The 27,546-nt window shown below is 36.8% G+C and overlaps 2 protein-coding genes across 2 annotated transcripts; one reads left to right on the plus strand and one right to left on the minus strand.

Annotated features, from left to right (window-relative positions):
• Positions 1–7,213: 7,213 nt before the first annotated feature.
• On the minus strand, positions 7,214–20,044 carry LOC134842556 (kinesin-like protein KIF18A). The gene is made up of 12 exons (XM_063858954.1): positions 19,903–20,044; positions 19,413–19,540; positions 19,030–19,175; positions 14,364–14,603; positions 13,924–14,109; positions 13,476–13,679; positions 11,815–12,005; positions 11,088–11,483; positions 10,022–10,262; positions 9,185–9,603; positions 8,762–8,980; positions 7,214–8,593 (listed from the first exon to the last, which is right to left on the minus strand). Exons 1-12 carry the CDS (start codon positions 20,026–20,028, stop codon positions 7,487–7,489), a joined length of 3,603 nt encoding a protein of 1,200 aa, XP_063715024.1. The 5' UTR covers positions 20,029–20,044; the 3' UTR covers positions 7,214–7,486.
• A 770-nt stretch (positions 20,045–20,814) lies between these two features.
• Positions 20,815–26,991, plus strand: LOC134856717 (uncharacterized). The gene is made up of 5 exons (XM_063872991.1): positions 20,815–21,354; positions 21,441–21,849; positions 24,456–24,543; positions 24,611–24,708; positions 26,168–26,991. The coding sequence occupies exons 1-5, from the start codon at positions 20,941–20,943 to the stop codon at positions 26,989–26,991; spliced, it is 1,833 nt and encodes a 610-aa protein (XP_063729061.1). The 5' UTR covers positions 20,815–20,940.
• Positions 26,992–27,546: the final 555 nt, after the last annotated feature.

Raw genomic sequence — 27,546 nt, forward strand, 5'->3', positions numbered from 1 at the left:
TTTGCACTTACACTTGTCCACAAGTTTAGGTCTTGGTGATTTGTTTTTGTTTATATTTCAAGAAAAAGTCGTAAAAATAGTTCACGCTCAATTGTGTTTTTCGTGTTTTGATTTGTGATTTTTTTTAAAGTTCAGTGCACTCCCATTGTTAAAACGAGGGCAAACTCTATTATCGAACAGCAAAAGGGTTAAGGTCACAATAAGCGTAATCGACTTCCAATTTCGAAAATGTAAATTACATATCAGATTTCCCAGCGAAGTAAAAGTTTATCTATTGATCCAGTTTTCTAAAATTTGGTTAATTTTAACAAAAAAGTCTCCATCATAAAATTTTTTACAAATTCTAAGCGCTTTAAGGCCGTCTATCTTTTTCTTCGACTTTCAAAAATTGAGGGTTTTCGAAAAAAAAAAAACATTTTTTTTTTCAGTTTCCTTGCGTTCTTTATTCTATTCAAGCTGTCAATAGGCTATTCCCATAGCTTTTTTTGTCAAACTATCTATTCAGACTTTCCAAAACAAAAGTCTTTAGAAAATAATTGACCTACAATATGGAAGTTCCTGTCAGTGTTTCGGTGGCTGAATTTCAGTTTTAGGTTTTAGCCATCTATATAAAATCACATTAAAGTCTTCGAAGCTTTCAGCGTACCTTTTGAAGTTTTTTGTGACACATTTTTTGTAGTTTTAACTAGCCACCGTTTTTTTTCTATTTCATTTGCACATCGCGTAAAATTCTAATTATTATAGCTCAAAAATCAATCACTAGGATGCCGTGTCTCCTTATTATAGCTCAAAAGAATTGGCAAAAAAAACACTTCACGCAATTAGCACAATTGAATAATTTCAAAAAAAAACATGGAGATGATCGTGTTAGCACAACCGGTTAGAGCCCAAAATTCATCGTATTGCGACACTGAAAATGGAGCATAATTTTTCATAATGCTTGGTTCTGGTTGAATAAAGTCAAGAAATGCGAAGGACAACTGAAACTGAATTGTAAACATAATAGCTCATTCAACGTTTGGATAATTTTTGGGCCGCATAGCAAAAAAGATCTGGCCAACCTTCTTGTTAATTTTCTCAAATATTGAAACCAGGCGAAAAAGTCAGCGATTTTAGATAAAATGTTGACGAACAATGATTTTTGAAAAAGTTCATAATTTTTCTGCAAAGTTTCTATTATGATGACAAGGGTAGCAATGATGGATTGAATGAAGCTTCAAGTTCGTAGGTAAGAATGAGTGTGAAGGAGTAAAGGGTCTTTTAGTTATTCTGCCCCAAATTCAGATTTTTGAGATTTTGTAAATTTCATTGTATAAATGCACAGAACAACACACTGATAACACCATAACACTGGTTGGTTTGTTTAATACAAATGAAATCAATTTATTGTTTTTTCCACTTCTGACCAGATCGAATTTCAAGATGAGGTGAAGGTGATCATTTTCTAGAGCCATTTTCCGTGTTTTTTTATGATTTGAGTAGAAATTTGCAGCATACTTTAAATAAATCTGAAAATTTTACGAAACATTTTTCATTGTTGATTAATTCGGCTTATTATTAAGTCGACTTTGAAATGTGAGCAAAACATTTTGAGATGATACTAAATTTTGATTGGCTAATTCTAACCAATCAGATTGAAGCAAAGCAGAATAACTATTTACTCAGAATAAAAATTAGCAAAAATTGTTCGGATCATCGTGGCTAAAAAGTTGAAAACTGACTGAATAAAAAACATGCCGAGCTCAAATATTTCGCTTTTTTCGAAAGTCGAAACGAAAAACACTTTGGGGAACTGATTTTGCAAAAAGAGCTAGAATTTCATGCTTATGTTTAATTAAGCCTAATTGGCATTTTGAATAAACTTTTTTACAGAAAACCAATTGCTGATTGTTTCATTTTAGAAAAAACGTGCAGCTGAGGATAAGATAAGGAATGAAATTACACATAACCTTTTGTTCTACAAAACTTGAGAATTATAAACTGATAAAATTTAAGTCAAAATCTTTGAGTGGTGAAATAAACTTCACAAAAAAGTTGTAGCCGATGAGAAAAGAACCATATTTTGTGGATCAGTTAAAAATGTCCGGGAAAAAATTCTAGAGTTTCTTAAATTTTTCATTAGCTGACTGTTCATCATAAATAAAAAGGTAACACCTTGCTTTCAAGAATAGTTTGTCCATCCAAACTGATGTTAAAATTTGTAATTTGACAATTTTTGTCTAAATTTCCATTTTTGTTTTTCAAGAAAGGATCATTGAACTAAACAAAGTGAAGAAAATTTCAGTAGGAAGCCGATACAAAAAAAGTTGCAATTGGGGGACCAGCATATTATTGATAATCGTCCAATTTAATCTGAAAACCCAAAATATTTAGACTTGTTTTTCTCAACTCTTAGAGACTTTTAAAAAAAATTTAATCCCACTCACGTCTATTGTGGCTTGAATGCTATATGCTGTACCACGCTTGAGCAGCTACAAGCTTCCTTTGAAATAGTCGAAATGGTTGAAAAAAAACTACCCTAATACATAATTTCTTTCCACTCGTTGAGTCTGGTTGAAACCACAAATTTTTAAAAAATAAATCTAAAGGCCAAAAGAGTTTTACTCTCAACAAAAAAATCTAAATTGATCCAACACGCTGCGAGTCAAAGACAAAATTTTATGCATACATGGGCAATCTGAGATGCCTATGGTCATTGAACTAAATAAAACTTGGTTCTAGAGAAAATTCAACAAGATATCTGACGAAAACAATTATCGTTCAACGGAAGCAACAGTCAAAAAAACTCTACAAAAAATGCAATTATGCCGTGGGAGACAACCGAAAAAACTAAGTTTGATAATACTAGAGGGTGAGTAAAAAAATTAAAATATCTATCGAAAATCTTTCTGAAAAACTTAACTGATCAGACCAATTTCGCTTGACACTTTTTCTTGAGTGATTTCATTTTTACAAGCGGAGCCAAGACTGAAAGGGCTTTGACTTGATACGACGTTTGTTTTGTTTTGTTTTCAGCTTTCTTAGAGGTAGCCATGTGGCTGTAACAGATTGGCAATACATGCTTGTAAAATTTTTCGTTTTTTGAAATTCAGGCAATTTTGGATTTTCAACGTTAATTTATGTTTCAATCACTGAAGCCGTTATTCAACATCTGAATTTCCGTATCAAGAATCCAATGTGCTGTCGAGAAACGGATAAAGTATTTACACCTTGCAAATGAGAAAACTGTCCTCTAAAATTCTGATAATGGCCCTGAATACACTACCAAAACTTAGTAAATATGGTCAAGGCAGTTGGAAGCGTGAATAAACTCCAGAAAAACAAAAAACAAACACAACGTTTAAGGCCACTTTTTTGTTTAAATTAACCCACACTGAGAAAACTGGATCAATGCCTAAATTAGTCATTCCACTGGGAAATCTGTTCATTAAAATCCTTTTTCGAAACTAGAAGTTTATCACGGTTTTCGTGAGCATAACATTTGCTGTTCAATAGTTTCCTTTGTTGTTAGTTTGGAAAAACGAAACTGGCGAAAAACAATACCTATCACATTATACAAAAATACTCAGTAAGCTGCAGAAAGCCTTTCCTAATCAGTATAATAACTCTTATAAAAGCAGAACAAAAATAACCCTTGTCCATTTGTCTGCAAAGGTTAACATTAAAACGTTTATTGTTCAACAATTTGTAAGCGTTTTTCATAAATGCTTATAAACTGACTTCAAAGAAAGCAGTCAGAAATTGGGGCGAAAGCAGCTAAATTAAAAAATTTTGAGACGAAAGCAGCTAAATCAAAAAATTTTGAAAACGTCGAGAAAAGCTTGAATAAACTGTTTTATGTTTATGCTTGAATAAACTTGAACGCCTCTTCTAGCGGCAGTGATTGTTTTTCTTGTTACATTTTCCTCAAACTGAAGATCATTCGAGAAAAAATATGGAAATTTTATAAATGTATTTCTTCGCGAATTTTTAAAAATATTTTCTCTGAATAAGTCTGTCTTGCTTCTGTCCTATTTTCTTTCTGCTTCTTTAGAAAGTCAAAAATTTTATTTTTGAAAAATCGGAAAAAAAATTATTTACAAAAACGTCCATATATTTGCTCGAATGATCTTATGCTCGGAAAGTATGCCATGGAAACAAATCACTGCCATTATAACAGCCTTCCAATTTACTCACCGAGCGGTAAATAAATCAACAATACTTGGGTAGAAGCCAGTTGAGCCGAAAACAAATGATGTCACGGAAATTTTGAGCTGTGTTACTATAATCTTGAATTTCGTCATTTTCCGCTCTGTTCTGTGAAACACAAGAAAGCAGAACACTATTTTTAACATTTTAACTGACGTAAAATGAAATAACCAAGTCATTTTACGAAAAGTGGAACCATTTCAGCACTGAAAATGCAGATAATAAGCACATCATTACAAAAACTCAAAATTAGTTAACTTCCAGACTACAGAAGACTTTTAAAAAAATTTAAATTGCAGGTCACTAAGCCGATAAAACCTAAGCCGAGCCATTTGATGCCTATTACACTTTTTAGGTATCAGATTTACTAAATTACAGAAGCAAATAATAAACTGGTAACAGCGCAAGACATTTCGCAACTAAGCCGACAAAAAAAAGCAGACAAAATCGATAGTTTTTTGGAAGTTGAATCTTTACTTTTTGAAAAAACACGTCTTTGATCCTGTGAAATTTTGTTGGGTTTCTTACCTTTCTATGGAGTCTTAGTTTGTAAAAAAGTAGTCTGTTTAAAATAAACCATTTTGAAAATTGTTGTTTGTTTTTCTGAAATCATTTCTTTTTTCTCTTTGTTTGTTGATTCGGCTTTTCTTTTGCTTCAGCAATTTTTTTTAGGAACAAATTCGTTTTTTTAGCTCTTGCATTTTTCAGTTGATATGCAACTTTTTTCTAGGTTACTCAGAACTCGGTAGCATTGCTGGGAGGTTGTTTTGTACTTGTTGCTACAAAAAACTAAACTTTTTTGCTACCAGTTAGAGAAAGTTCCAATTCCATTTCCAACAACTGGCTATACAAATATCTATTTAAACAATAAGAGGCCAAACTATTCACTTGATAGGTGCACAATTTCGTGTCTGTATGTTTCTGGATTCCAGAGACAAGTCTTTAAACCTGTAAAAATTTAGTCGGAGCGGTCAAAGAGAAAGGAAGAACAAAAGGAGCAACAAAGGGAGCGTCCTTGTTGCGGAAGCCGATTGCAGTTCACAAAATACAGTTTGGCCTCGTAATGAAGCTTTTTCGAAAGTTTTTCAAATTTCTATGTTTACTTCTTTACAATTAATTACTTTTGCAGTTGTCCCTCAAACCAAAGAATTTTCAATTTCATCCCAATAAAACTCAGCAATTGCTTTTTGTGATGTATCGAATGTTTGCGAAGACGAAGATCCAATGTTTAATTTTGTGTGACTCTTGCGAATTCATTTGACTCGGTTATCACGGAATTTCAAAGAACTTCGATAAACTTCTGACTCTCTTGTGACATATTTGATAAAATTATATATTTGTTTAAATCATGACGAGCAACTTGTCTTTCTTCAGTATCAATTATTAATTGAAACTGTCAAAAAATCATTTTTCGGACTGGACGATTAGTTAACCGCAGTAAGAGTTATGTTTTGATTATTACATGTTATCTAGACAGTCGAAACTCTTTCGAAGCCGTAAATTTCAGTGTTGAGGAAATTTATTTCTCTTCAAAGAATTTCTTCACCTCAAAATTTACGTTTAGCTTTTTTTACATAGCTTTCTACATTCTAGTTGGATTATGTTTTCTATTTTTTTTCAGAGCGGCTGATAATGTCATAAATGGGGTTTTGATAGCTTAAAAATGCTGCATGTCTCGTCCATGAAAGGGAAACTCCCTAAAATATCATTAGACTTTCATACAAAACATTGCCAACAGACAGTTGGAAAAGAGTCAATAAACGCAAGAAAACAAAAAATCACTTGTTTGTTGAAAACTCTCGAACTTCATAGAAAAACTCAGATGGCCGTAAAGCTGTTTGAATTTCTAGAGCAATTTAATAAAGCCACTTTTTTGTTTAAATTAACCCACACTGAGAAAACTGGATCAATGCCTAAATTAGTCATTCCACTGGGATATCTGTTCATTAAAATCCTTTTTCGAAACTAGAAGTTTATCACGGTTTTCGTGAACATAACATTTGCTATTCAATGATTTCCTTTGTTGGTAGTTTGGAAAAACGAAACTGGCGAAAAACAATACCTATCACATTATACAAAAATACTCAGTAAGCTGCAGAAAGCCTTTCCAAATCAGTATAATAACTCTTATAAAAGCAGAACAAAAATAACCCTTGTCCATTTGTCTGCAAAGATTAACAACGAAACGCTTATTGTTCAACAATTAATAAGCGTTTCTCATAAATGCTTATAAACTGACTTCGAAAAAGCAGTCAGACATTGAAGCGAAAGCAACTAAATCAAAAAGTTTTGAGACGAAAGCAGCTAAATCAAAAATTTTGAAAACGTCGAGAAAAGCTAGACCTATCAAAGTTTTCATCTCTTTGTTTTGAATATAACTCAATAATAAACATGAAAATAAGACAATTGAAAGTTACACTTGCATCGAAGCAAAGCGGTAACAATGCCGAAAGTTTGTGAGCACACAACCAATGAGCCAAAAAAACTTTCAAAAATTATAAATTAAACCCTAAAAAGACTCACACGCATAAGAAACTTGTTTCGCTCATTGAGCGATGCAATATCATGCCACTAAACCGGTTAAGTATGAGCCGGAAAAAATTAAGCCGAGTAAACGAAAAAAATCAAAAAAAAACGAATTAAACCCGAACCGGAGTTGGTGAACTTGAAACCAACTAAAAAGAGAATTATTGAACAGAACGGTTAAATGAAATGAAAACATGCTCAACATATGGAAAAAAAATGCTCACTCAAATTATCCGTACATTTTCATGCATAAGCCAACACAGCTGAAGGCTGTTTTAATTTAGACTCCTACAATTGTTTAAAAACTTATTCGTTTTCAATATTTAAACTTTTCTAATATATCTAAAAACGATACAATAAAATTAATGAACTGCAAACCATACCAAAACCGAAAACCGCATTGCTAATACGTTTCAAATCCAGTTTCAGCGGGAAAATGTCATTTAATCGGTATAAATTGTAAAATTGCTGCTTGATTAACATAGGTACCTTTGAAAAGTTCCTAAAAAGATTGAATTCATTGCCTTTACACAAATGTTATTTTTATGAGAAAACTAAGAAGATCTAATGATGACGATTACAGTAGAACCTCACAAAGCCTTTATCAAACTAAAGACTGAATTAATTAGCACAAAAAACAATGTAGTCAAATTTAAATCAACAAAAACACTCGGTCAAAACTTAGACAATCATAAAAAGTCATTGGACAAACCTATAAACAATTTTTTAAGCGTCACTTTGAAATGTTTTACTTCAATTCAGTTTTTTACTTTTACTTGTTCTGTTCTTGATTATTTTGCATGAGAGTAGTTCTCCTATATCTGCTAATAGCATTCAAAACTGTTTCCTCCATGTTGTAGGAGCTGTAACTATTCACCGTGTTTCTTCTGAAACTGTCATGCGATTCATTACTTTGTTCTAAATTCTGCACAAATTTTGAGCCACTGTCGAAAACAGACTCATCGTGAATATTATCGTCTCGTAATCTGACAAAAGTGTCGTTTTTACCATCTGGAGTATTAAATGAAAAAGATGATTCCTCGTCTTCCTGTTTTTTCTTTTTTGACAATCTTTGAAACGTGTCTTCGATGTCCAAAAACTTCGAGTTTCGAACTTCATTGACTGTATTATCTGCTTCATTTTCAAAATTCAAGGAGGAGTTGCTTTGGTGACTGACACTACTTGCAAAACTAAACGGGTCTGTGTTTTCGTCCACTAATTTGTTGAACGTCTTCGTACCAAAAATAGTCAATTCTGGATTTGATATTACAGAGTTCCCACTTGCATTGCCCATACTTGATAACGAAAACTCATCGCCTTTGCCTATCAAATTAGAGATTGACTTCTTAGGAGGAATCGGTCTGAATGCTTCCTTCGTAGTGAGTCTTGACATCCGACTAGAATTTGAGGACCTGGTTGTCATCATAGAGCCTGAAGCTGCTACTGTACAACGTCGGTTAATTTCATTTTCGGCCTTTGACAGAGCCCTTTGCTCCTCGAAAATTTTCCCCAAATCTGGCTTCACAAACGTCTCACGTCTCACTATGGGTTTAAAATTAGTCGAGACTCTCCTTGATACCGGCGAGGGTGTCTTGGATCTCCGTCTGCTCCAGGAGCGAGACGTTTTACTCGTGTTAGCTACGGCCTCTTTAGACAGACTTGAGACTCTGCTAGGCATTATGGAACTGGAGATGCTTTTCTTGAACTGTTTGGGTCCCGAATTAACGGACAATGAGGAGCTTGAGTTGCTAGTTCGACTGCTGCTGCCTGATGCTGATCTCTGCTGAGTGTCTGTGGACAGCATTTTGGACACAGCAGAGACACCGTCAATGGTCTGCTTTCTTTTTCGGCCATTCAAATCAGTGATTGCAAATGTCGTCTGAAACAGTTTTCAGTCTAATTGTCAAAATTATTCATGATATAAACCAGCTACTTTAACTCAACATAACTTTTCTAATTGACACTTTTTGTTCCATCATACGGGTAATGGTAAGAATTAAACCCACTCTACACCTTGTTTATCAAGCCATTTCAATTGTATTTTGACCTTAACTGTAGCTGGAGTTGCGGAAGAGGAGACACTTTGCTTATTTTTAGCTCTTGAAAAGAACCCGCCACTGGATTTGCTCCCCGAATCGCTGCTTGGCCCCACTCCTGTCGTCTTCTTTTTACCGCTACTTGCCCCTCCACTCTGTAGGGTGCTGACGAGGAACTTGGGTTGTTTGGCTGCCACAGTCCTTGAGTTCTGAGACTTACTCCAGATCAACTTAACAAGAATAACCACAAGTTAAGTTATGAAAATAGAATTTCTGATAAGCTTTTTAGACACAATTTACCAGTTCTATTTTTCTATTTAAGTTCCAACACACCAAAGTTAACAGAGGATATAAAATGAAAGAAGAAGAAACAGAAAATACCAACGTCAATTCAAAAACCAATGTGTTGCCAATTAAAAAGAAAGTTATTTTACTTGTTTGACTTTGCTGCTTCTTGGCGTGACTGACTTCCTCTTTTTGGTCAAAGTCGCCGGCGGCGGCGCAGTCAATGTCTTGTCACCCTTGCTAGCCGGTATGGGAACCACTTTCGGTTTGGGCCTGTTATTCTGTTGCCATACAATCTTCTCCCCCGTGAATGGTGTCTTGCCGCCCATATTCTTTGTAATGCCAGGTGTCTTTGGACTGATGGGTTTCATAATGGTGAAGTCAAGCAGCTGTTCAAAGTTGTCTCCGTTTATCTCATTTGCTGAGTTCGCTACGACTTCTGCCTTGGTGTTGAAGCAAGATGCCATTAGTGGTGTAACTTCTACATTGTCCATCACTGACCTCTGTAGGTTGGTGAAATTATGTAGCCATTGCTGAGTAGAAGGCAGAGAATCAGCTGCCTCAACTTCTGAAAAAAAAATTAAAAACTCAATTTCAGAGTGCGCGAAAGAACGGAAAGACTCATCCTATCCCTTTACCCATTACCAGATGACGCGGTAATACTATAACGAGACCAACTTGAATTAATTTGAAATACTTCAAAATTTTTAGTCAACCGAAATCCACTGCTAAACAAGGATAGCTGGTTGCTGCACAAGTAGCACTAAGTGTTCCCATCGGTTAGTATGCAAAAACAAAAAAAAATAAAGAAAAAAACATCGATCGAATATTTTCTTTAAAAAAAGTTTTTCACGTTTTATGAGCTTATTATAATTCAAAACGTATTACTGCCTTAAAATCAAAAACAAAGCATTCCTAAATATCCAGGTTTCTAATATTGAGGGCTAAAACATGTATGAATAAAAGCCTTTGTGCCATCAACTAACCAAAAAGAATGCTTCTTAGAAACTGAGCAATGGGTAAAAGTTTGTGGCTCTGCTGTGAGATGTGGTCCTGCTGTTTCTCTGAGAGACTTTTGAGGTGTTGGTTCTGGTGCAGGAGGTCGTTGATCTTGATCATCTGTTCCAGCACAAGTAACTCCTTCCGCAGATACTCCGCCTCTTCACTCAGTTCCCAAGTGGCCACCTCTCCCCACACACAACTGTACTCTTCTTCCACTTTTGCCATCTAAAAGAGCGATTAGTTGATCAAAAAACCATCGCAAGAAAGAGCAAATATCAAATTCGACTAACAAGCATGTTTGGAAAACTCTTAATTTGATTCTGCACTCTCTTGGTAGTATTCAGAGTGAACAAAAAAGTTTTAGCTACGCACTATTAGAGGTTTTGATGGTAGTTGGCAAAAAATAAACAAGAAGCAATTTCGAAAAAAGATTCACAAAAACACTCAATCGTTGTTAAGCTGAAGGATGCTCCACACTACGCCTTGAAAAAAATGTCTTCGGCTATGGTGAAATAAACACAGAGTGGAAACTGCACTTCGTATACACAAGCTTTCATCTCAGATTTGCCAGGGTAGATTTAGAGAAAAGTCATGAAGTTAACAAAAAACGAGCAAGTTTTCCCAAATTGTGAGTGAAGTTGTGCAGAAAAATTCACATAATCTATTCTTTCGATTAAACTTTTAAACCTCAGATGGCAGAGTAGTTTTTGAGTAAAGGAGAAAGTTTCCAAACAACAGTCAACATTTGGATATTTTCTCGGACAAAAAACTTTTTCTACCAAAATAAGGGCGTACCAGTTTATACAATGGAGATCCTCTTTTGATTGAAACCCTCATCTATGGGTCTAATAAGCGTCTCAAAAAATGATCAAACATTTTTATAATACCTGTTTTTATCAAACAGGAAACAGCCACCAATTTAGGAATAAAATGCTATGAAGAAAAAGTTAACCAGACAAACACTTATTCTGTTATCAAACACTTATTCTGTACATTTTTTCGATAGCTATAGCAATTTGAGACGCTTTAAAACAGTCAGAAGGCCAGTACCTTCTGTGTGAGATTGCTTTTCTTCGCAGTCAACAGTAGCATCTTCTCTTTGATCACTTCGTCTTCATTCTGTAGACTGATCAGTCGTCTCTCTTGTTCGTCGTCCTCTGACGAGAACACAGACACCAATTTCTTCATCTGGTCCACAAAATGAAGAGACATTTTGTGCTGCTTCTCTTCACTTTCTATCTGCAACATACTTTTCCTCAGCTGTGCTCTCTGCGTGTGGGTAGATTTGATCTTGCTCAGGATCTCCTTGACTGACAGTCTGGCTTCTATGTTTGTTATGCTTCTGGATCCCCGTCTGCTACTCACCGCACCACCACTCACTGTAGACAGCCTCTTTTTGGGTTCCCCACTTGAATCATTTTGTTCACTCGCATCCAGTACACTGGCCTAAAAAGTGGGAAAGACCTTGTTCGTAATAAATACTCTTAACACACATCATGCTTGACAAGAAAACTGGAAAAACATCACAAAAAAGTTTTTTTTTCATATCTAGACAAAACTTTTCGAACAACCTTTATACGAAACTCCGTATTTTTTGTCTGACCCTTAAAATAATTCGACTACCTTTCAAGCTTCGAGCGCTAAAATCAAGCAGATTTTCTTGACTGGCTTACAAGGCTTGGTCGTGTTTAAACCTATATGAAATTGCGTGACTCTAAGCTAAAATCGCCGTTAAGGTTCAAAACCGCGGGGTGAAGAGCTAAAATACGCAACATACCTTCTCCTCTGCACTCTTCAGTTCCTCTCTGAGGGTGTTAATCTGTGAGTTGAGTCTCTCGTTCTCCTTCTTTAATGTCTCGATGATATTCTGGTACTTGCCCACGTGTTCTGTGATGTTCACCGTCTCCTTCTTCAACTGCGACTTAATACTCTTTGCCCGCAATGCATACTTTAGGGTATTGAACGTATCTAGAATACATTGATGCAACTTAAAATATCTCGACAAGATTAAACTATCCAGGCCACCCCCAGATGTTTTTTTTCCGACTTATTCAATTTATTCAGTTTTTTGTGCGTGTCATGGGGAGAGGAACAAAAATGGCTTCAAAGAACTTGCACAAAGAACAAAATGCAAAGAAAAAATGCACAACAAAAATGCAAAATGCACAACTAATTTGAGACTTTTCTCGGAGCTTGAAACACTGAGCCTAATGTACTCGTTCTTTTGACTCGCTCTTAAGCAAAAGTTTCAAAACCGTTTTTTTTCACTGAGAAAAAGTTTTGCAATTTTTCAAACCTCGATCTAATCTCAATTGAAAGGTTTTTAAAGTATATCACTCAAATCATTGCTATGAATATTTGAGGCATCTGGCTTTCCGTGAAATTGTAAGAAGAAAATTAAAATCACATGACGACGAAGTTCCTTACCAAGAGCAAAAGTCAAAATTCTTAGTTAAATATTTTGAACTCGTTCGTAGGACTAAATTTTTCTGGAATATGTGCATGATAATGACAACTATTAGATTCGTTGGGACATCGAAGTTGCATCTCTTAGCTTTCAAGCAAGAAAATGAACGAAAATGTTTTCATGTTTGTTCTATTTTTTTACCACTATTTAAGATTCACGCTTGAAGTTTTGACATATGATGGATGAAACTCTTTTTCTGGACAATAGCCGGATAAAAACCGAAAGAAAATGTTTCGAAGGCACCGTTTGGCCACTTAACTTGAGGGCGACAGAGAATTCTTCTTAGTGCCGAAAATTCCCCGTAAACAGCAAGTGGTCTGAAATTTTGGACCTGAAAATATTCGTTGGAAAGCTAAGGATCTCGACTAGGCCCTCTTGCAGGTTATGTTTCACATAAAAAGAGTTTTAAATTTTGAATTTTGCTAGTCGGCAATGCACTAAATCGGAGTTACTTTTTGTTTCGTAGCTGAGTAGTTTTTTGTATTCCTTTTCAAGTCAGGAAAAACGAATATGAGGGCCTAGCTGTGATCCTTAGATTTACAACGAATACTTTAAGGTCCAAAATTTCAAACAGCTTGTGCTGTTTACGGATAGTTTTTGGTACTAAGAACATTTCTCAGTCGCCCTCTAATAAGGGGCCAAACGGCGCCTTCAAAACATTTTCTTACAGCTTTTATCCGGCTATTCTCCAGAAAAAGAGTTTCATCCATCATATGTCAAATTTTCAACCGTGAATCTTTGTTAGCGGCACAGAAAACGGTACAAACGTGAAAAAATTTTCATTCATTCTTTCTCTTGAAAACTAAACGTAGCAATTTCTAACCCCTGACTGTAGAAGTATTGCTTAAAATGTGTTTAGCGCCGAATGCGTTTGTTAATATCAACAAAAATGGATCATATAAAAACAATAAGCAATGATTTTTTTATTGTTGCTATGATTGTTTTTGAAACTGTAGAGTTCTGGCTCTAACCTTCGAAGGTGAGTCTAGAGGGAGATACAGCTGCTATCATGCACGTCTTGCAATTGGTGCCCAGACAGTCTTTGAGGATACGGGTGAGCTGACTGTTCCTCCAGGGGATGTGCATATTCTTCTTGTTCTCCGCCAAAGCGTTGATGCAGTTGCCCAGTGCCAGCAAACTCCGGTTTATATTTGCTCCCTCACGCATGCGGTTTGCTTAAACAGATACCTCTATTTCAAATCAATACCCTTAAATTATCAGTGAGTCCCAGACCCTCACACGATGATTTTAATAAATGAATGCATCACTTTTGTCACTTGTGTTTATCGTATATATGTTTTATGTCTTCAATTGAATGTATCTTTAGACGACTAGAACTAATCCAGCGTGCTTGAATTTCCATCGCTTATTCAGCAAACCCCGACAACTAAATTGATACTTTGAGTTTTCTCTGCCTACCTCTGTTGGTGGTCGCAGCTGCCCTTTCCGAACCCGCCAGATCAATCAGGGACAGTTTGGAGAGGGAGAAGCGCGTGGTGGTACCAGAGTTGACTGGTCTCTGTCGCAGGTACACCTGGAAAATTGCGTGACTTCTCGAGGACTGTGCATTCGCATCTGTGGGGTGCTGTGTCCTGTTCTGGTTGCCTAGGATATAAAAAAAATAAAATCACTTTCATGCCGCAAACATCAAAAGATTTATCTAATTTTTAAATATAGTCAAAAGTTCCAAGCCACTTTTGTGACTTTTTCGTTTAAGGACTTTGTGACTTCGTGCTAACTTGCCTTTACTTCAAACTTTATTATCTTTCATTCAAATACTGAGCTTGACCAAAGAGTTGAAAGGAAAAAATTTATTCCGCTAATCTTAATCTAGCGTGAGACTGATGGAATGCACTTACCTGTCAATAGCATGTCATACAGTTCCCTGACAGACTTGGGCGAGTGGTAGGTGAGTCCTGCTATGGTGACTGAGCCCTGCTCGTCTTCTCTGAGAGGCAGGGGTCTACCAGTGGCCGAGGCGAACAAGTCTCTGATGGTTTCATTGTATATCTCCATGTAGGACACTCCCAGCTCAAACACGGTTTCCTCTCTCTCCTCCATCAGACGGAATAGCTCAACCATCGTCTGGTATATTACACCTAGTAAAAGAGCGCAGTTTGTTCAAAGTTAACGGGAAACGACACGAGAACATGACTAATTATTCACAGAGAAAAAATTCCTGTTTGATTTATTAAACAGGTATTATGAAAACGTTTTTTTTTTCCAGATGAGATCTGGTTTTTTTTTTTGAGACGCTTTTTCGAAAAATTCGCTTTCCCAAAAAACTACCCGTCAGATTCTCATAAAAGTGGTACCAATGGATTCAGTAGCGTTTCACCTACCTGCCTGCATGAAATTTAGGGCAATTTTTACCCTACCCCACCCCCTACGGTCTTAGAAAAGCTTCACAACTCGGTACTTTTTTCACTTTTTGCCTATTTTTTCGGAAATTATCGATTTCCTCAAAAACTACCCATCCAGATTTGGAATTAAGGGTTTAATCGATAGACCAGGTTGTAGGAAACTCCCCCGCACAAGCGGCTGGTCCTTAACTTGCCTAGGGGAAGAGCTATAGACTTAGGAAAAGTCACTTTTTTGACTTTTTTTCAAATCTTTCCGATTTCCTCAAAAACTACCCGTCCAGATTTGGGATTAAGGGTTTAATCGATAGACCAGGTTGTAGGAACCCCCCCCTACACAAACGGCTCGTCCCTAATTTGTCTAGGGGAAGAGCTATACACTTAGGAATAGTCAATTTTTCGGTTTTTAGGCCATTTTTTCAAACTGTTTCGATTTCTTCAAAAACTACCCATCCAGATTTGGGATTAAGGGTTTAATCGATAGACCAGGTTGTAGGAAACTCCCCTGCCCAAGCGGCTGGTCCTTAATTTGTCTCGGGGAAGAGCTGTACACTCCGGAAAAGTTTTTTTTTTAAGTTTTTTGGCATTGGAACAAAGATTCAATATACTTATTGTGTGTATTTTTTAGACAATGGAATCCGCTATGCTTACGTTTTCTCGCTTTTGCTTGGTGCTATTGGCTTTGTGTTGAGTTTTTTTGTATGGTTCGAAGAAGTCCAACGAGAAGTTGCACGAGTTACGCTAGTTCTCTTTAATCAGGTCGGTTTGTTCCAGAACGTTTTTGTGATGTCAGTTATAGTCAACATATTATAGTCATATTTGCAATGCTTGGACAACATTTAATTAATTCGAAAATTAAAGAGTCGTTAGAAAAATGAAAAATACTTTATTTCATTAATGTTAGCTGGTTTGTGAAACACACATTTCACTTAATTCTAGTGAATAATTATTCACATTGTTGAAGCATTGTGCAAATTTTTTTTTTAAATATATTTAGCATGTAACCATGATTGATACGGTTTGCCTTGTCGCACTGTGAAAGGCCCGTTTAATTCACATTACGGTTGCCTTGTCCACTGTGAAAGGCTCGTTTAATTTCAGTACGGTTTGCCTTGTCGCTCTGTGAAAGGCCCGTTTAATTCATATTACGGTTGTCTTGTCGCAATGTGATAGGCTCGGTTTATTTGCATTACATAGTGGGTTTACAGCAAATCTAAATAGTCTTATTCCATATCTTGTCACACTTTCAGAAAAATGGCTCAGAAAGAAATTGACAACACTCAAAAAGTTGTTGACAATGTATTCTCGTCTATCCAGAGCAGGTTAGAAGAAGCTCTGTGTGAAGAAGACGACACAAACGTCAGGATTCGTGTGCAAGCTGTGCTGGAGTCGATCCCTGAAAAATGGATACTGTAAATGGACACTTTAGATGTACGAAAAGTGCCTTCAACGCCGTTACAAAACGGTTAAGATCAGTATCCCGACCACGACCAGCAGTATTGCCACCAGCAGGAGAAGCAACCCCAAGCAAAGTTTTGAGATCATCAACTCTTGGGCGTCAATTTAGTTTTGATTCTACTCCTAACAAAAAAAAGTTGATGCAAATTAAAGCAGAAGTAAGTGTTATGTGCTGTTATGAACAATTGCCATGGAGTGATAAATTTGGATTGAAAATGAATCAGTTAAATGTTATTCACGGCGTTTGTACCTAAAGTTTTTTTAGTCTGAAGAAGCTCATTCACTAGCACAGTTGTTCGAAGACGATCTTCTTGACAACGTGGTAGTAGAAAGTTGCGCTGCTGAGACGTTGCAAGAAAGTGTCGACAATTTATTTGCAGATCATACGGATAGCGAAGATTCCTAATATTGATCAAAAAATTATTTTGTATTTATTATTTTCTTTTGTTGTTGTATATATATGCATAATAAAGCTTTGTATAGCTGTGGAAGTTTTTCACTGTTGTATTGTTTGCGATTTCAGATTTATTCGATGCCAAAAACAAAGAATGCAAAGAAGTGTGTAGAGAAAGGTTGCAACTTGTTTGTTACAAAGGACTCACGATTTTGCAAGAATCACTCAGTGAGCTCCAATGCCTTATCTACCGCCCCTGACGCTCCGCCGTCTTTGTATTCAATTCCCCCCAGAAAGACATTGTTTCATCCTTTAACTGCGTGTTTTTGCAAAGAAGTCTGTGATGTGCTGGGAATACCATTTTGCAAATACCTTTACGAGCAGTCTCCTCGAAACGTACTCTTGAGTTTACCTGATGAACTGTTTCGTGTGCCACCTGACAGAAATTGCTTATTTTCATCATTGTGTGCGGCTGTTTCTGGAAGTTGTAGTAGTGCTCCCCAATTGAGATCGTTTTTGTGTGACGTTATGCCGTCTGTTCCTGGAATTGAAGATCATTTGATTTTACCTTCGGGACGAAACTTCAATTCTGTGCAAGAGTATTTACAGTTCACAAAAATGAGGCAATTGGGAGTGTTCGGTACATGCTTGGAAATAATGGTATTCTCTTTCATTTCCGCTGTTGCTGTTAATGTGTATTCATACGTCACGTCTTCATGGTTGCTGTTTTCACCTCCTCTTAATCAAACAAGAGTGGCCAACATCTATATCATTCATAAACATGATCATTATGAGCCGATCATCACAGTCACAAATAACAGTAATTCTTCAGGACCTTCTTTTGTTACACTAGGTTCAGTTTGTGATTCTGATGATGATTTACCTCTTGCCAAGTTACGGAAATTTCCGGAGGGAGAACTTCACAATCTCGTTAGTGAAGATGATGACCTCCCTTTGTCATCAATTATAGAACAGAAAACAACGGATTGCAATCTTTCAACATCAAATAGGGAAAAATGTTGCAGACGTGTTTTTGAGTTCGATTTCGCATCTACCATTTTTCGAGCTTCGAAATCGAAAGTGGAAACTGTGTTTCATGAAATGCAACCATTTTGTCCCATTACAACACCTTCATTATCACAACATGAAGTTAGAAAAGAAAGACGCAAGCAACGAAATCAGAGATATCGAGCGAAAAGTCACAACCAACTTAGAAATCTTCAGCAGACTAAAACTCGGTTGTTACTTTCTAAAAGCAACAGATTGCGAAATCTTTGTAATGTCACTACACGATTGCAAGATCCCATTATTCGAAGAAACAATCTATTGAGATCCAAAAATCGTGTTTTAGACCCAGCGAAGCGATTAGCAAATTTGCAAAGAACCAAGAAACGACTGCTGGAACCGAGAGCTCGTGCAACGAATTTGAATCGAGCAAGACAGCGACTCTTGGATCCAGAAAATTGTTAATAAGTACGGATAGATGTAAACAACGACTTTTGAATCCAGTAAGAAGAGCTTCAAATTTGCAGCGAGCAAAACAGCGAGTCTTGGAGCCAGCTGCGCGATCTGCAAATTTGCAACGAGCGAAACAGCGAGTCTTGGAGCCAGCTGCACGATCTGCAAATTTGCAACGCGCGAAACAGCGAGTCCTGGATCCAGCTGCACGATCTGCAAATTTGCAACGAGCGAAACAGCGAGTCCTGGATCCAGCTGCACGATCTGCAAATTTGCAACGAGCGAAACAGCGTCTCCTGGATCCAGCTGCACGATCTACAAATTTGCAACGAGCGAAACAGCGAGTCCTGGATCCAGCTGAATGCATAAGCTTCTCTTTCACTTTTTTTGCGTAGGAAGGGCGCTATCGACTTGAGAAACCTGAAATTTTAAAATAATCAAAATTAAAATAATCAAACAGGTCTCTCCAGCTTTCAGCTGGGCCCCTAGTAAAGTTACACTTTTCGCAAAATTCATTTCATTACATTTGAATTTTTTGAAGCAAGTTATATGTTGAAAAAATTCAGTTTTGCGCAAATTAATATCTCAATGCCTCCTCCCAAGCCATATTTTCTTATCTAAGTATCAATTTCGCAGCCGGTGATAGAACTATTCAAGGTTAACTATCAGGAAAGGGGCGTGCTTAGGGGAGAAGGGTAGGTCGGACCTCTTCACGCGCCTATTCCAAGAAAGTCAAGCAACGCCTTCTAAGTCTGTATGAAAATCCATTTTAGTCCACATGTTTTTTTTAAATTTCAGATCTTACCACTTAATTGGCTACAACTTTTTTTCGCCCAGTAAATGCCATCTACTGACCTGGTTGATCCACTGATCCGAGCATGGTGTGTGTCTTGCCTGCGCCTGTGGCACCATAAGCGAACACTGACCCATTGTACCCTTCTACAACTGACTTCACTACATCCAAGGAGCTAGCCTCGAACAGCTCTTGCTGGGTGCTGAACCTAAAAACAGCAGCCTCTATGTCAAACCTCTTTCTAAGCTTACCAGGCAGATTTTGTTTTGGTATGGGAAAAAGTTATTAGAAAATCTTTGAGATCTGAAAAAATAGGTGTGACATAATTTCGATTGGCCACGTTAAAATAGCTATCGCTACTTGGGTCACCGTGAGAGTGCTTTATCGCTATCAAAATTCCAGACAGAATGTAGGTTGAAAATATCTATTTTACAGGAACACTCACTGGTTGAGAACTGAGTCGAACACACACTTGAAGTCTTTGGCCTTCTTCTTGGTCATGTCTCTGAATTTGACTTTCTGTCCGTGAAAGAAGGTTGGTGCATTCTCCACCTTCGGGTCAAACACCAGTACCTAACAACGTACATCATGTATTAAAATCCTTATCTTCCAAATTTCGGTCAAAAACCACGTTTTGATCAATGTTTAGTTATTAATGACTTCCATTCATCAAAAGAACTTACATTTGTATCAAAAACAACTTAAGTCATAGATATTTTCCCGTCAAAAGTTATGAGGTGCCAAGTGCTTCCATTTGACGTAATTTTCTGCCTTACAAATGCAGGGAACACATAAACACAGCTCATTATTGTCTGATTTATGGAAAAGGTATCAAAACACAGAAAAAAAACTTATTTCAGAACTGTTCTTCAAAGTAGTTTAAGGTTATGAAGGCGATAAATTAAAGCATAATGAGGTTCGAGGCTGTGTCTGACCTGTTCGTCCAACACACTGATGAGCGGGACGTCATTTGAGTCGGCGGATGTCTTGCACTCTCGCGAGTTCTCCGGGCGCACACGCACTATCACGCGCATGCTCTCACTCTTTCCTCCCCCCGGCATAGTGCTACCTCACAATTACTCTGAAAATGATCGAATGAAACGTAAAGAACCTCAACACTAAAAACGAATTTATGATACTGATGGAAACATGTACATACATCATGGCGAAAAAAAAAATTCAATATAGCCTTTATGGATCTTGGTTTCTTCAAATTGTAATTAGAAATAAATATTTAGCCCTACAACTTGCACAGATCTAACATTTTTGCAAAAGGGTTTTTCAAAAACATTTTGTCGAACAAATTCATTTTCCGAGGTGCCTCAAAACGTACTCAGTAAATGCTTCTACAAATTTCTTAACCTTTTCGCATTTTTCCGCTGCAGGCAATTTATTGAATAACTAGGCTGAAACGGTTCATCCCAGGCGCATTTAAAATATTTTAAGGGTTGATCGGGCAAAGAGGATGACATAAAAAAGTAACAAAGGGCGGACCTTTGGAGCGCTGACAGGTTCGATCGTTCTAACCAGTTCTGGAGGAACCATGGGGAGGAAGGGGTGCTCAACTGTTTGTGATTGGCTATGACTGCCCGCAACGAACATAACCAATAGTTGATCATATAGGATCATTGTAGGTTGTAGCGAAACTTGTTTTTCAAGCACTACTGCGCTGTGTCAGCAAACAAATTTAAGAAAGTCGTGAAAGTGCTATCAAGAAAGTAAACATGTTATTTGAGCTATTCATCATTAATCAAAACTAATTTTGGTCTGATGTGACCATATGTCAATTGACAAAAACTAAAACAGGTCACGAATATGCGCATTTCATAATCCGTAGCGCGATCTTAGTTGACAGAGCAAACGTCTTCAAAACAAAATGGACAAATAACACCGAGTAAAGCACTACTACTGTCACAGTAGCTCACTTGTTTATTTTCTTAATTCGGTTAGATCGGTAGAGATCTGATCGCAAAATGAGTGAAGATACCACAGAAATGGGAAGTAATTTTGAGCATATGGAGGATGAGCCAGTTAACTTTCCGCAAACTAGTTCAGATTTTCTGAGAAGTCTAGCCGATGAAACTTCCAACGTGGATCCATGTGCGATTATCATTGGATCTCAGATTAACTCAAACTCCGGGTTGCCTTCGCCTTCTCAGTTTAATATGTACCTTATTAACTCCATCCTTGGACCAGACAACGAACTTTTATCTGTTTCTGACAGAGACGAGTTTGTAAAAAATGTATCGTCGGCTCAGTCTAAGCTGCTCAATAGTGCGTGGAAATTGTTAGGCGATGAAGTTCTGGATTCATTGGATGTTTACCTAAAGGGTCACTGCAACAATATTCACAATTTTCTAGCAAAGGCGGTACAAAATGGTCACACGGTAAGCTTTACTTTATTTTGTTTTAAACATATAACGTTCTTGGTGCTATAATTATAAATATATATTATTATTATATATTTCTTCAGGTTATTTCAACTCAATTCGACAACCTGATTGAACGAGCGCACAAGAGCCTTTTCGGAAAGAAACCTCTAGTTCTACACAAAATTGAACAGTTTAGAGCCCACGCACAATCTGAAACATCGCCTACATTGCCCCAAGGTTGCATCATTAGACTTCATGGATGCATAGACGAGGAAACTCTATTCCCCCACGCCAGATATGACAGCATCAAAAGGTACTTGTCTAGCATCGAAACTGGTATTCATTCTCAGAAGAAATCACTAATGCAGCACATTTTACAAAACGAGGACTTGGTTGTGATTGGCTATGACGGGTCCCAAGATGAGTTTACGTTGGGTCCCCTATTACAGCACACCAAGACAGAAAAATTAGTGCATTGGATGTTCCACGAGGTTGATTGTCTCAATTCAGGTAAGAGCCTGGCTCATTTTCGCTTCGAAGAAAGCAGCTAACGGTTACCCTCGTGTTAAGAGAGAAGTGGGTTAGGCACATCTCTCTTAACACGAGGGTCATGCGTTCGAATCCCGCTTCGGTCACGGCTGGAGGGGTCCCAGTGTCATCCGCCTCCTCAAGGTGGGACCGGCTGCGGCAAAATGGATGACATCTCCCCCTCCCCCACGGTTGGTCCTGCACTGAGCAGGCCGGGGGCAAATGAAAAAAAAAAAAAAAAAAAACGGCGCGAAGCAGAGATTCTCACTACCTGTTATGCATGAAAAATGAAACAAAAACAAATACAAGCAATAGGATTTGAGCTCCACAAGAAAATGCAAAAAAAAACCAACGACAGCCGGTTGCTTTGCTAGTAGCACAGAGTGTTCCGACCATATTCATTAAAAAAACTAGAAAAAAGTTTTTTCATTTTTTCTTCGAATTCGTAACGTTTTTAGAGCACGGCGTGATTCCAAACCTATACAAACGCACAGAAAGTTAGTGAGTTAGGCAAGATCGACAACATTTTTCTTCAAAAAATGAATACCAAACAAAATGGAAAAAATAAAAAACAATTAATGCAAATAAGCGCTGAATGAAACATCCAAAACTAGCTATTTTTAAAGTAAAATCAAGTTTTGTGAGCCTAGAAGTCTAAGAAGTAGAAAACAAACGTTACTCGATTGCGTTACTCGCTCAAAAATATAAATCTCAAAAATTTCAAACCAAATTTTCTCGACACGGAGACAATTTTTTTTGCAAGGCTTCAAAATTATATATCACTCGAGACTCGGCCCATTCCGATAATTTTTGTGGTACCTCCGTGGAAAACAAAAAACTACGATACACCTGAATACGAAGTTCCTCCCCATTTTCAATGGTCGGAACCAAAAAACGACAACTTTGTTGAAAATGTTTAAATCAGATAATTGATCTAGCGTGCAGCCCTATATACAGAGAATTGACATATACGGTAAAAATCGGCTTCAAAAAATGGAAAAAAAGTCGACAAAAATTAACTCAAAAGCGAAAACCTTTCAAAAAAGTTAAGGCATCCCATTAAGGGATCCATGGTGCTAAAAATGGATCGTTGAGCAAGAAACACCAGGAGGCAAGTGCACTACACGCAATCATGATTTTGCATGCTGAAATCTTAAGACGTCAGTGAAATCTGAGTGAATTGTCTGTGAACAGTCGAAAGAGGCGAAACTGAGCTTCGCACCTGTTGCTATACAAAAATGAATGATCATGATTAAAATCAAAAGACAAGTCAAAACTTAAAAAAAACTTCAAAAAATCGTTTTATATAAATTGCAAAAACCGAAAAGATCCTGAAAAATACCGGCACAATAAAAAACTGCTAGAAAAAAGCCAGCCTTCAAAAACAAAAAATTCCTTTTTGCCTAAAAAAGTCGACAAAAATAAGTAGACAGACCATATTCTAAAATAGCCGAAAATTTCAAGTTTACATAAAACAGGTCCAACAGGCATCGAACTCCAGGGCTTTGACGTCTGAAGTATGACTTTTACCACTGCGTCGAATGCATTTGAATTTGTATTACAGAGGCATAATTAAAACATAAAACGAAATAGTTGATGCCAAATAAACTTTAACTGAAAAAAAAAAACACATCAGATTTTGTGAATTTACAGGATTAAATCAAAAACACTGTCAATTACAATGAAAACCACAAAACATAAGCAGAAAAAAAATAGAATGACAAATTTTTCTTGCACGGACTTTTTCCATTAAAAAACAGGACCTGGCCAGATTCAAACCTAGGACGTTGCAAGAGAAAATAGAACTAAATTGCTATAACTTTGAAGAGCTGCCACCGAAAAACTTAAGAAATCAATAGCCAACTAAGAAAATGAGCTGGCTAAATTAACATTACGTACACAAAGCATTAGAAATAGAATCAGCGCCGACTTCAATCGACCATTTGTGACAAATAAAAAAACAATAACAAAGCTGATGAAAACAAAGCTCGCAAACATTTTTTCAAATTACTTTTTGAAAGTTTTCTGGGTTCGCTGAAGTTCTTGTGCTAAAAGAGCAAACCCAATTTCCACTAAAAATGAATTTTAACACCATTTTTACGTACAACTGGAGCTCTGCATTTGGAAAAAAAATTAACGACAAAACTTTAAAACATGCGACACAAATACGTGCCCAGTCGCTAAGTTCAGTAGGGTTTAACTCAAAACGCAAAACAATTCTTTCATCTGCCCCAATTTAAAACATACCTAAATTCCATACGACTATATTATTATAGTCGGACTCAAATTAGCGTTTTGCCTAGAAAAATATACAACATATTTGCCTCAATATAATTTTGAATTTGAATTTAGATACAGTTTAGAGAACATTAATGAACTAATAAACTGCATCAGGGTTACTGTTTGGGCAGTACAGCCCAACTGGCAGTAACCCGAGGGAACCCTAGGTAAATAAGTGAAGGCAAAAACAGAGTTATTAGAGTTGCACCATAAAACATAACAACGCTAAGATAAACATGCTCATTTTCAGCTGAGAAGTTTCCATAAGAACTGTAACTCTGATTTAAAAAAAATAAATTTGCTTTCAGAAAACACAGATCGGAGGTTTCTTGAGCACAGGCAGAGGCTTCTGTTTGAGTCTGTGCGAAAAGGAATCAAGATAACTGAAGTTAACAGGTAAGATTATTACATTTTTTTTAAAGACAGTTTTCTTTGAAAAATCAATTATTCCAATAAATTTCAGAGGAAGAGAAACATTCTTCATGCAAAATTTCCTTTTGGCCCAAGAAAATTCAATTCAGTGGAAATCCGATTTACATCAAATGATTGCCCAATTTGAAAGTGAGTTCCATAAATGACCTCAAAATATTTTGGTCTGATTCCTACATTTTAACAAGCTATTTTTTGTTGCTCAGACCACTGAAGTAATGAGGGCCCTTCGTCTTCGGGTGTTTCAGTTTTTTTGAAAACCAGGTACCACAAATGAATGTCAGATGGTAACAGGTGGTGGCTCATACTGAATTCCTTTCAATTTTGATTGGATCGTAATGTTGAGAAAATGTTAAAGCAAACAACATTTAATTAATTTAAACACAGGTACAAAGCTGAGCTTCGCACCAATTGCGATACAAAAAGGAATGACTATGACTCAAATCGAACAAAAAATGAAAAAACTTGAATAGTTTTTGTCAATGAAATTATAAAACTGCAACAAAAACCCAAAATATCCCGAGCAAAGTTGCCTGCACCAACTTTACACGGAGATTTCGGAAAACTGGAAAAAATGGATTTTCAAACAAGTCTTTTGTGCGGAACTAAGCCGACAAAAATACACAGACAGACAATAATCTAAATTAGCAGAAAATTTTCAGTTTGCAAAAAAACAGGTCTCGACTGGAATCAAACTCCTGTGCTTTGCAGTGTCAAATATGGTTTTTACAGAAACATCAACTTGGAAGAACGCTAAACTTTTTAAAAAAACGTCTGGCTACGGGAGCTAAGCCGACAAAAAAAGACGAACGATAGTCCGAAAAAAAAACAATACAAAAAATTTTGCAAAAAAAGGTTCCGGCCCGATTTGACCCATAAGCATTTGCCTTCTCGAGCACTTGTATTACCACTACACTAGATGCGTCGGCTGGTTGATCAAATTTGCCCTTATAATTACCAAGCGGTAACAAAGCCGAAAATACCTGAGCAGAATCCCTTCGTGCCGATAAAAAAATTCTATGCCAAAAAATTTAGGTCCTTTTCCCTCGAAACACACACACACAAAATTTTTCGGTCCTCAAACGACGCATTAGGAGCACACTAAGTCGATATCAGCTAAGCCGAGACCTATTAAGCCGGAAAATTACCAAATCGCGTTGGTAAAACTACAACCAAGCAAAACAGCGATTTTGATTAAGCCAGATATTTAAAATGCTAACACGCTCAAAACATTTCTGTTGCAATAGAACAGCCTAGTAGATGAATGAGCCAAGGAGATGAGTCCTATGAACAAAGTTATTTACGAGAAAAAAAACAGTCTTTCTCGCAAGGGTAAAACTTATCGCAAGGGTAAAAAACTCATAACTGTAAAAAAAAAAACGCAAAATTTTTACCGAAAAAACTAGCCTATGATTTTGCTAAGATAAATGTAGTCAACTGAAACCTAATTTTTCTAAGCTTAGTTTTTGTCTTTCTCCGCACAAGAGCAAAATAAAAAAATTGAGAAATTTTTTTTTTGAAAAATGACTGTGGTCTTCACCTTCTGTGCTACCAGCACAGGAGCCTGCATTATTGGTTGCACTTATTCCAGACCAGACAAACTATATCAAGTATTTCTACCATGCTGGCCAGACAGTATCGCGTAGTGTTCCTGAATGGAAGAAAATCTTATTCGCATTCCATGTCAGCCTGCTTGCTGAAAATATTCCAAGATGCAAAGAGATTATATCAGAAACAATACATTTTGAAAATCACGAAATAAGTGAATGTAAAGCTCGTGCCTTTCTACACCTGGGCAAACTCTGCATAAAAGATGGCCCAAATTCCTCGACAGAGCTTCTAGAAACTGCTAAGGACAGTTTCGAGAAATCAAGATCATTGTTCATTTCACTTAATATTGTCTGCGGCAAAAACGAATGCGCCGTTGAAATCATCAAAGTAAAAATATGTCAAAGAAATTTCAAAACAGCGCTCGACGATCTGGACGAGCTCGAAAAGTTGCTCGAAAAATCGGACAATTACGATGGCATCAAGCGCCATTTGATTCAAGTGTTTATCGAGAAAGGTCTAATCTACAGCATGACAAGTGACCCAAAACTTCTAAAGAAGAACAAATCACAATCGCTGTTGAAAAGTGCGTTATATTATTCCAGACGACTGGAAGACCAACTGATGATTTCATTCAGTTTACAGGCAACCGCTGCATCAATTCTCGCTTCATGCAAAACTATGGATTCATTAAATCAGAGCAAAACGTTACTGGAAGAAGCGATTGCTAACTCGCAGTTCGGTGGCAGCGCAACCATGCGGATGAATCAGTACAAATTATTGGCACATACGCTTTCAGAACTAGCAATGTTAACAGAGGATCAGGCTATGATGGTAATTATAATTACACTCCTTACATCGATATAGGACTAATTTGTCTCGAAAAATACATATTTAAGGGCAAACAAAATTAAATGACAAGCTTTTTTGCGGTGTCAAAATATAATAATTTCTCTCGCTAAACTTTAATCTTAACACTTACCATGGAAAAAATAATAGGTTTAGATCGAAATTTCTGACCCGCCCCGTGAAACTCAATCATCTTTTGCTAGATAACCCCTTGTATACGGGAGCAAATTTAATCTTCATTTTTTATAACTGGTACTTTTTTTATAATTAAGAATAACCTGTACGATGACGCAAACCGAATGTACGACGAGACAGAGAAAATAATTTTGTTGAACCCCAACTCCAGTCATCAATATGTTATCGCTGACATGAGGCTCGGTTTAATTCGCATACAACTCAAAAGCGGGAGACTTCAAGATGCCCAGCAAACATTACACTATTTACTAAATACCGAACGATTTCAAAATTCAGAGCAAATACAACTTATTCAGCTGAAAGCTCTTAATTTATTTCTCAGCCAGTTTGAGGAAGACGACACTGCTATCAACACATATTTGATCGAAATTCTACGAG

Source organism: Symsagittifera roscoffensis, chromosome 1 (assembly GCF_963678635.1).
Source record: "Symsagittifera roscoffensis chromosome 1, txSymRosc1.1, whole genome shotgun sequence".
Lineage (NCBI taxonomy): Eukaryota > Metazoa > Xenacoelomorpha > Acoela > Convolutidae > Symsagittifera > Symsagittifera roscoffensis.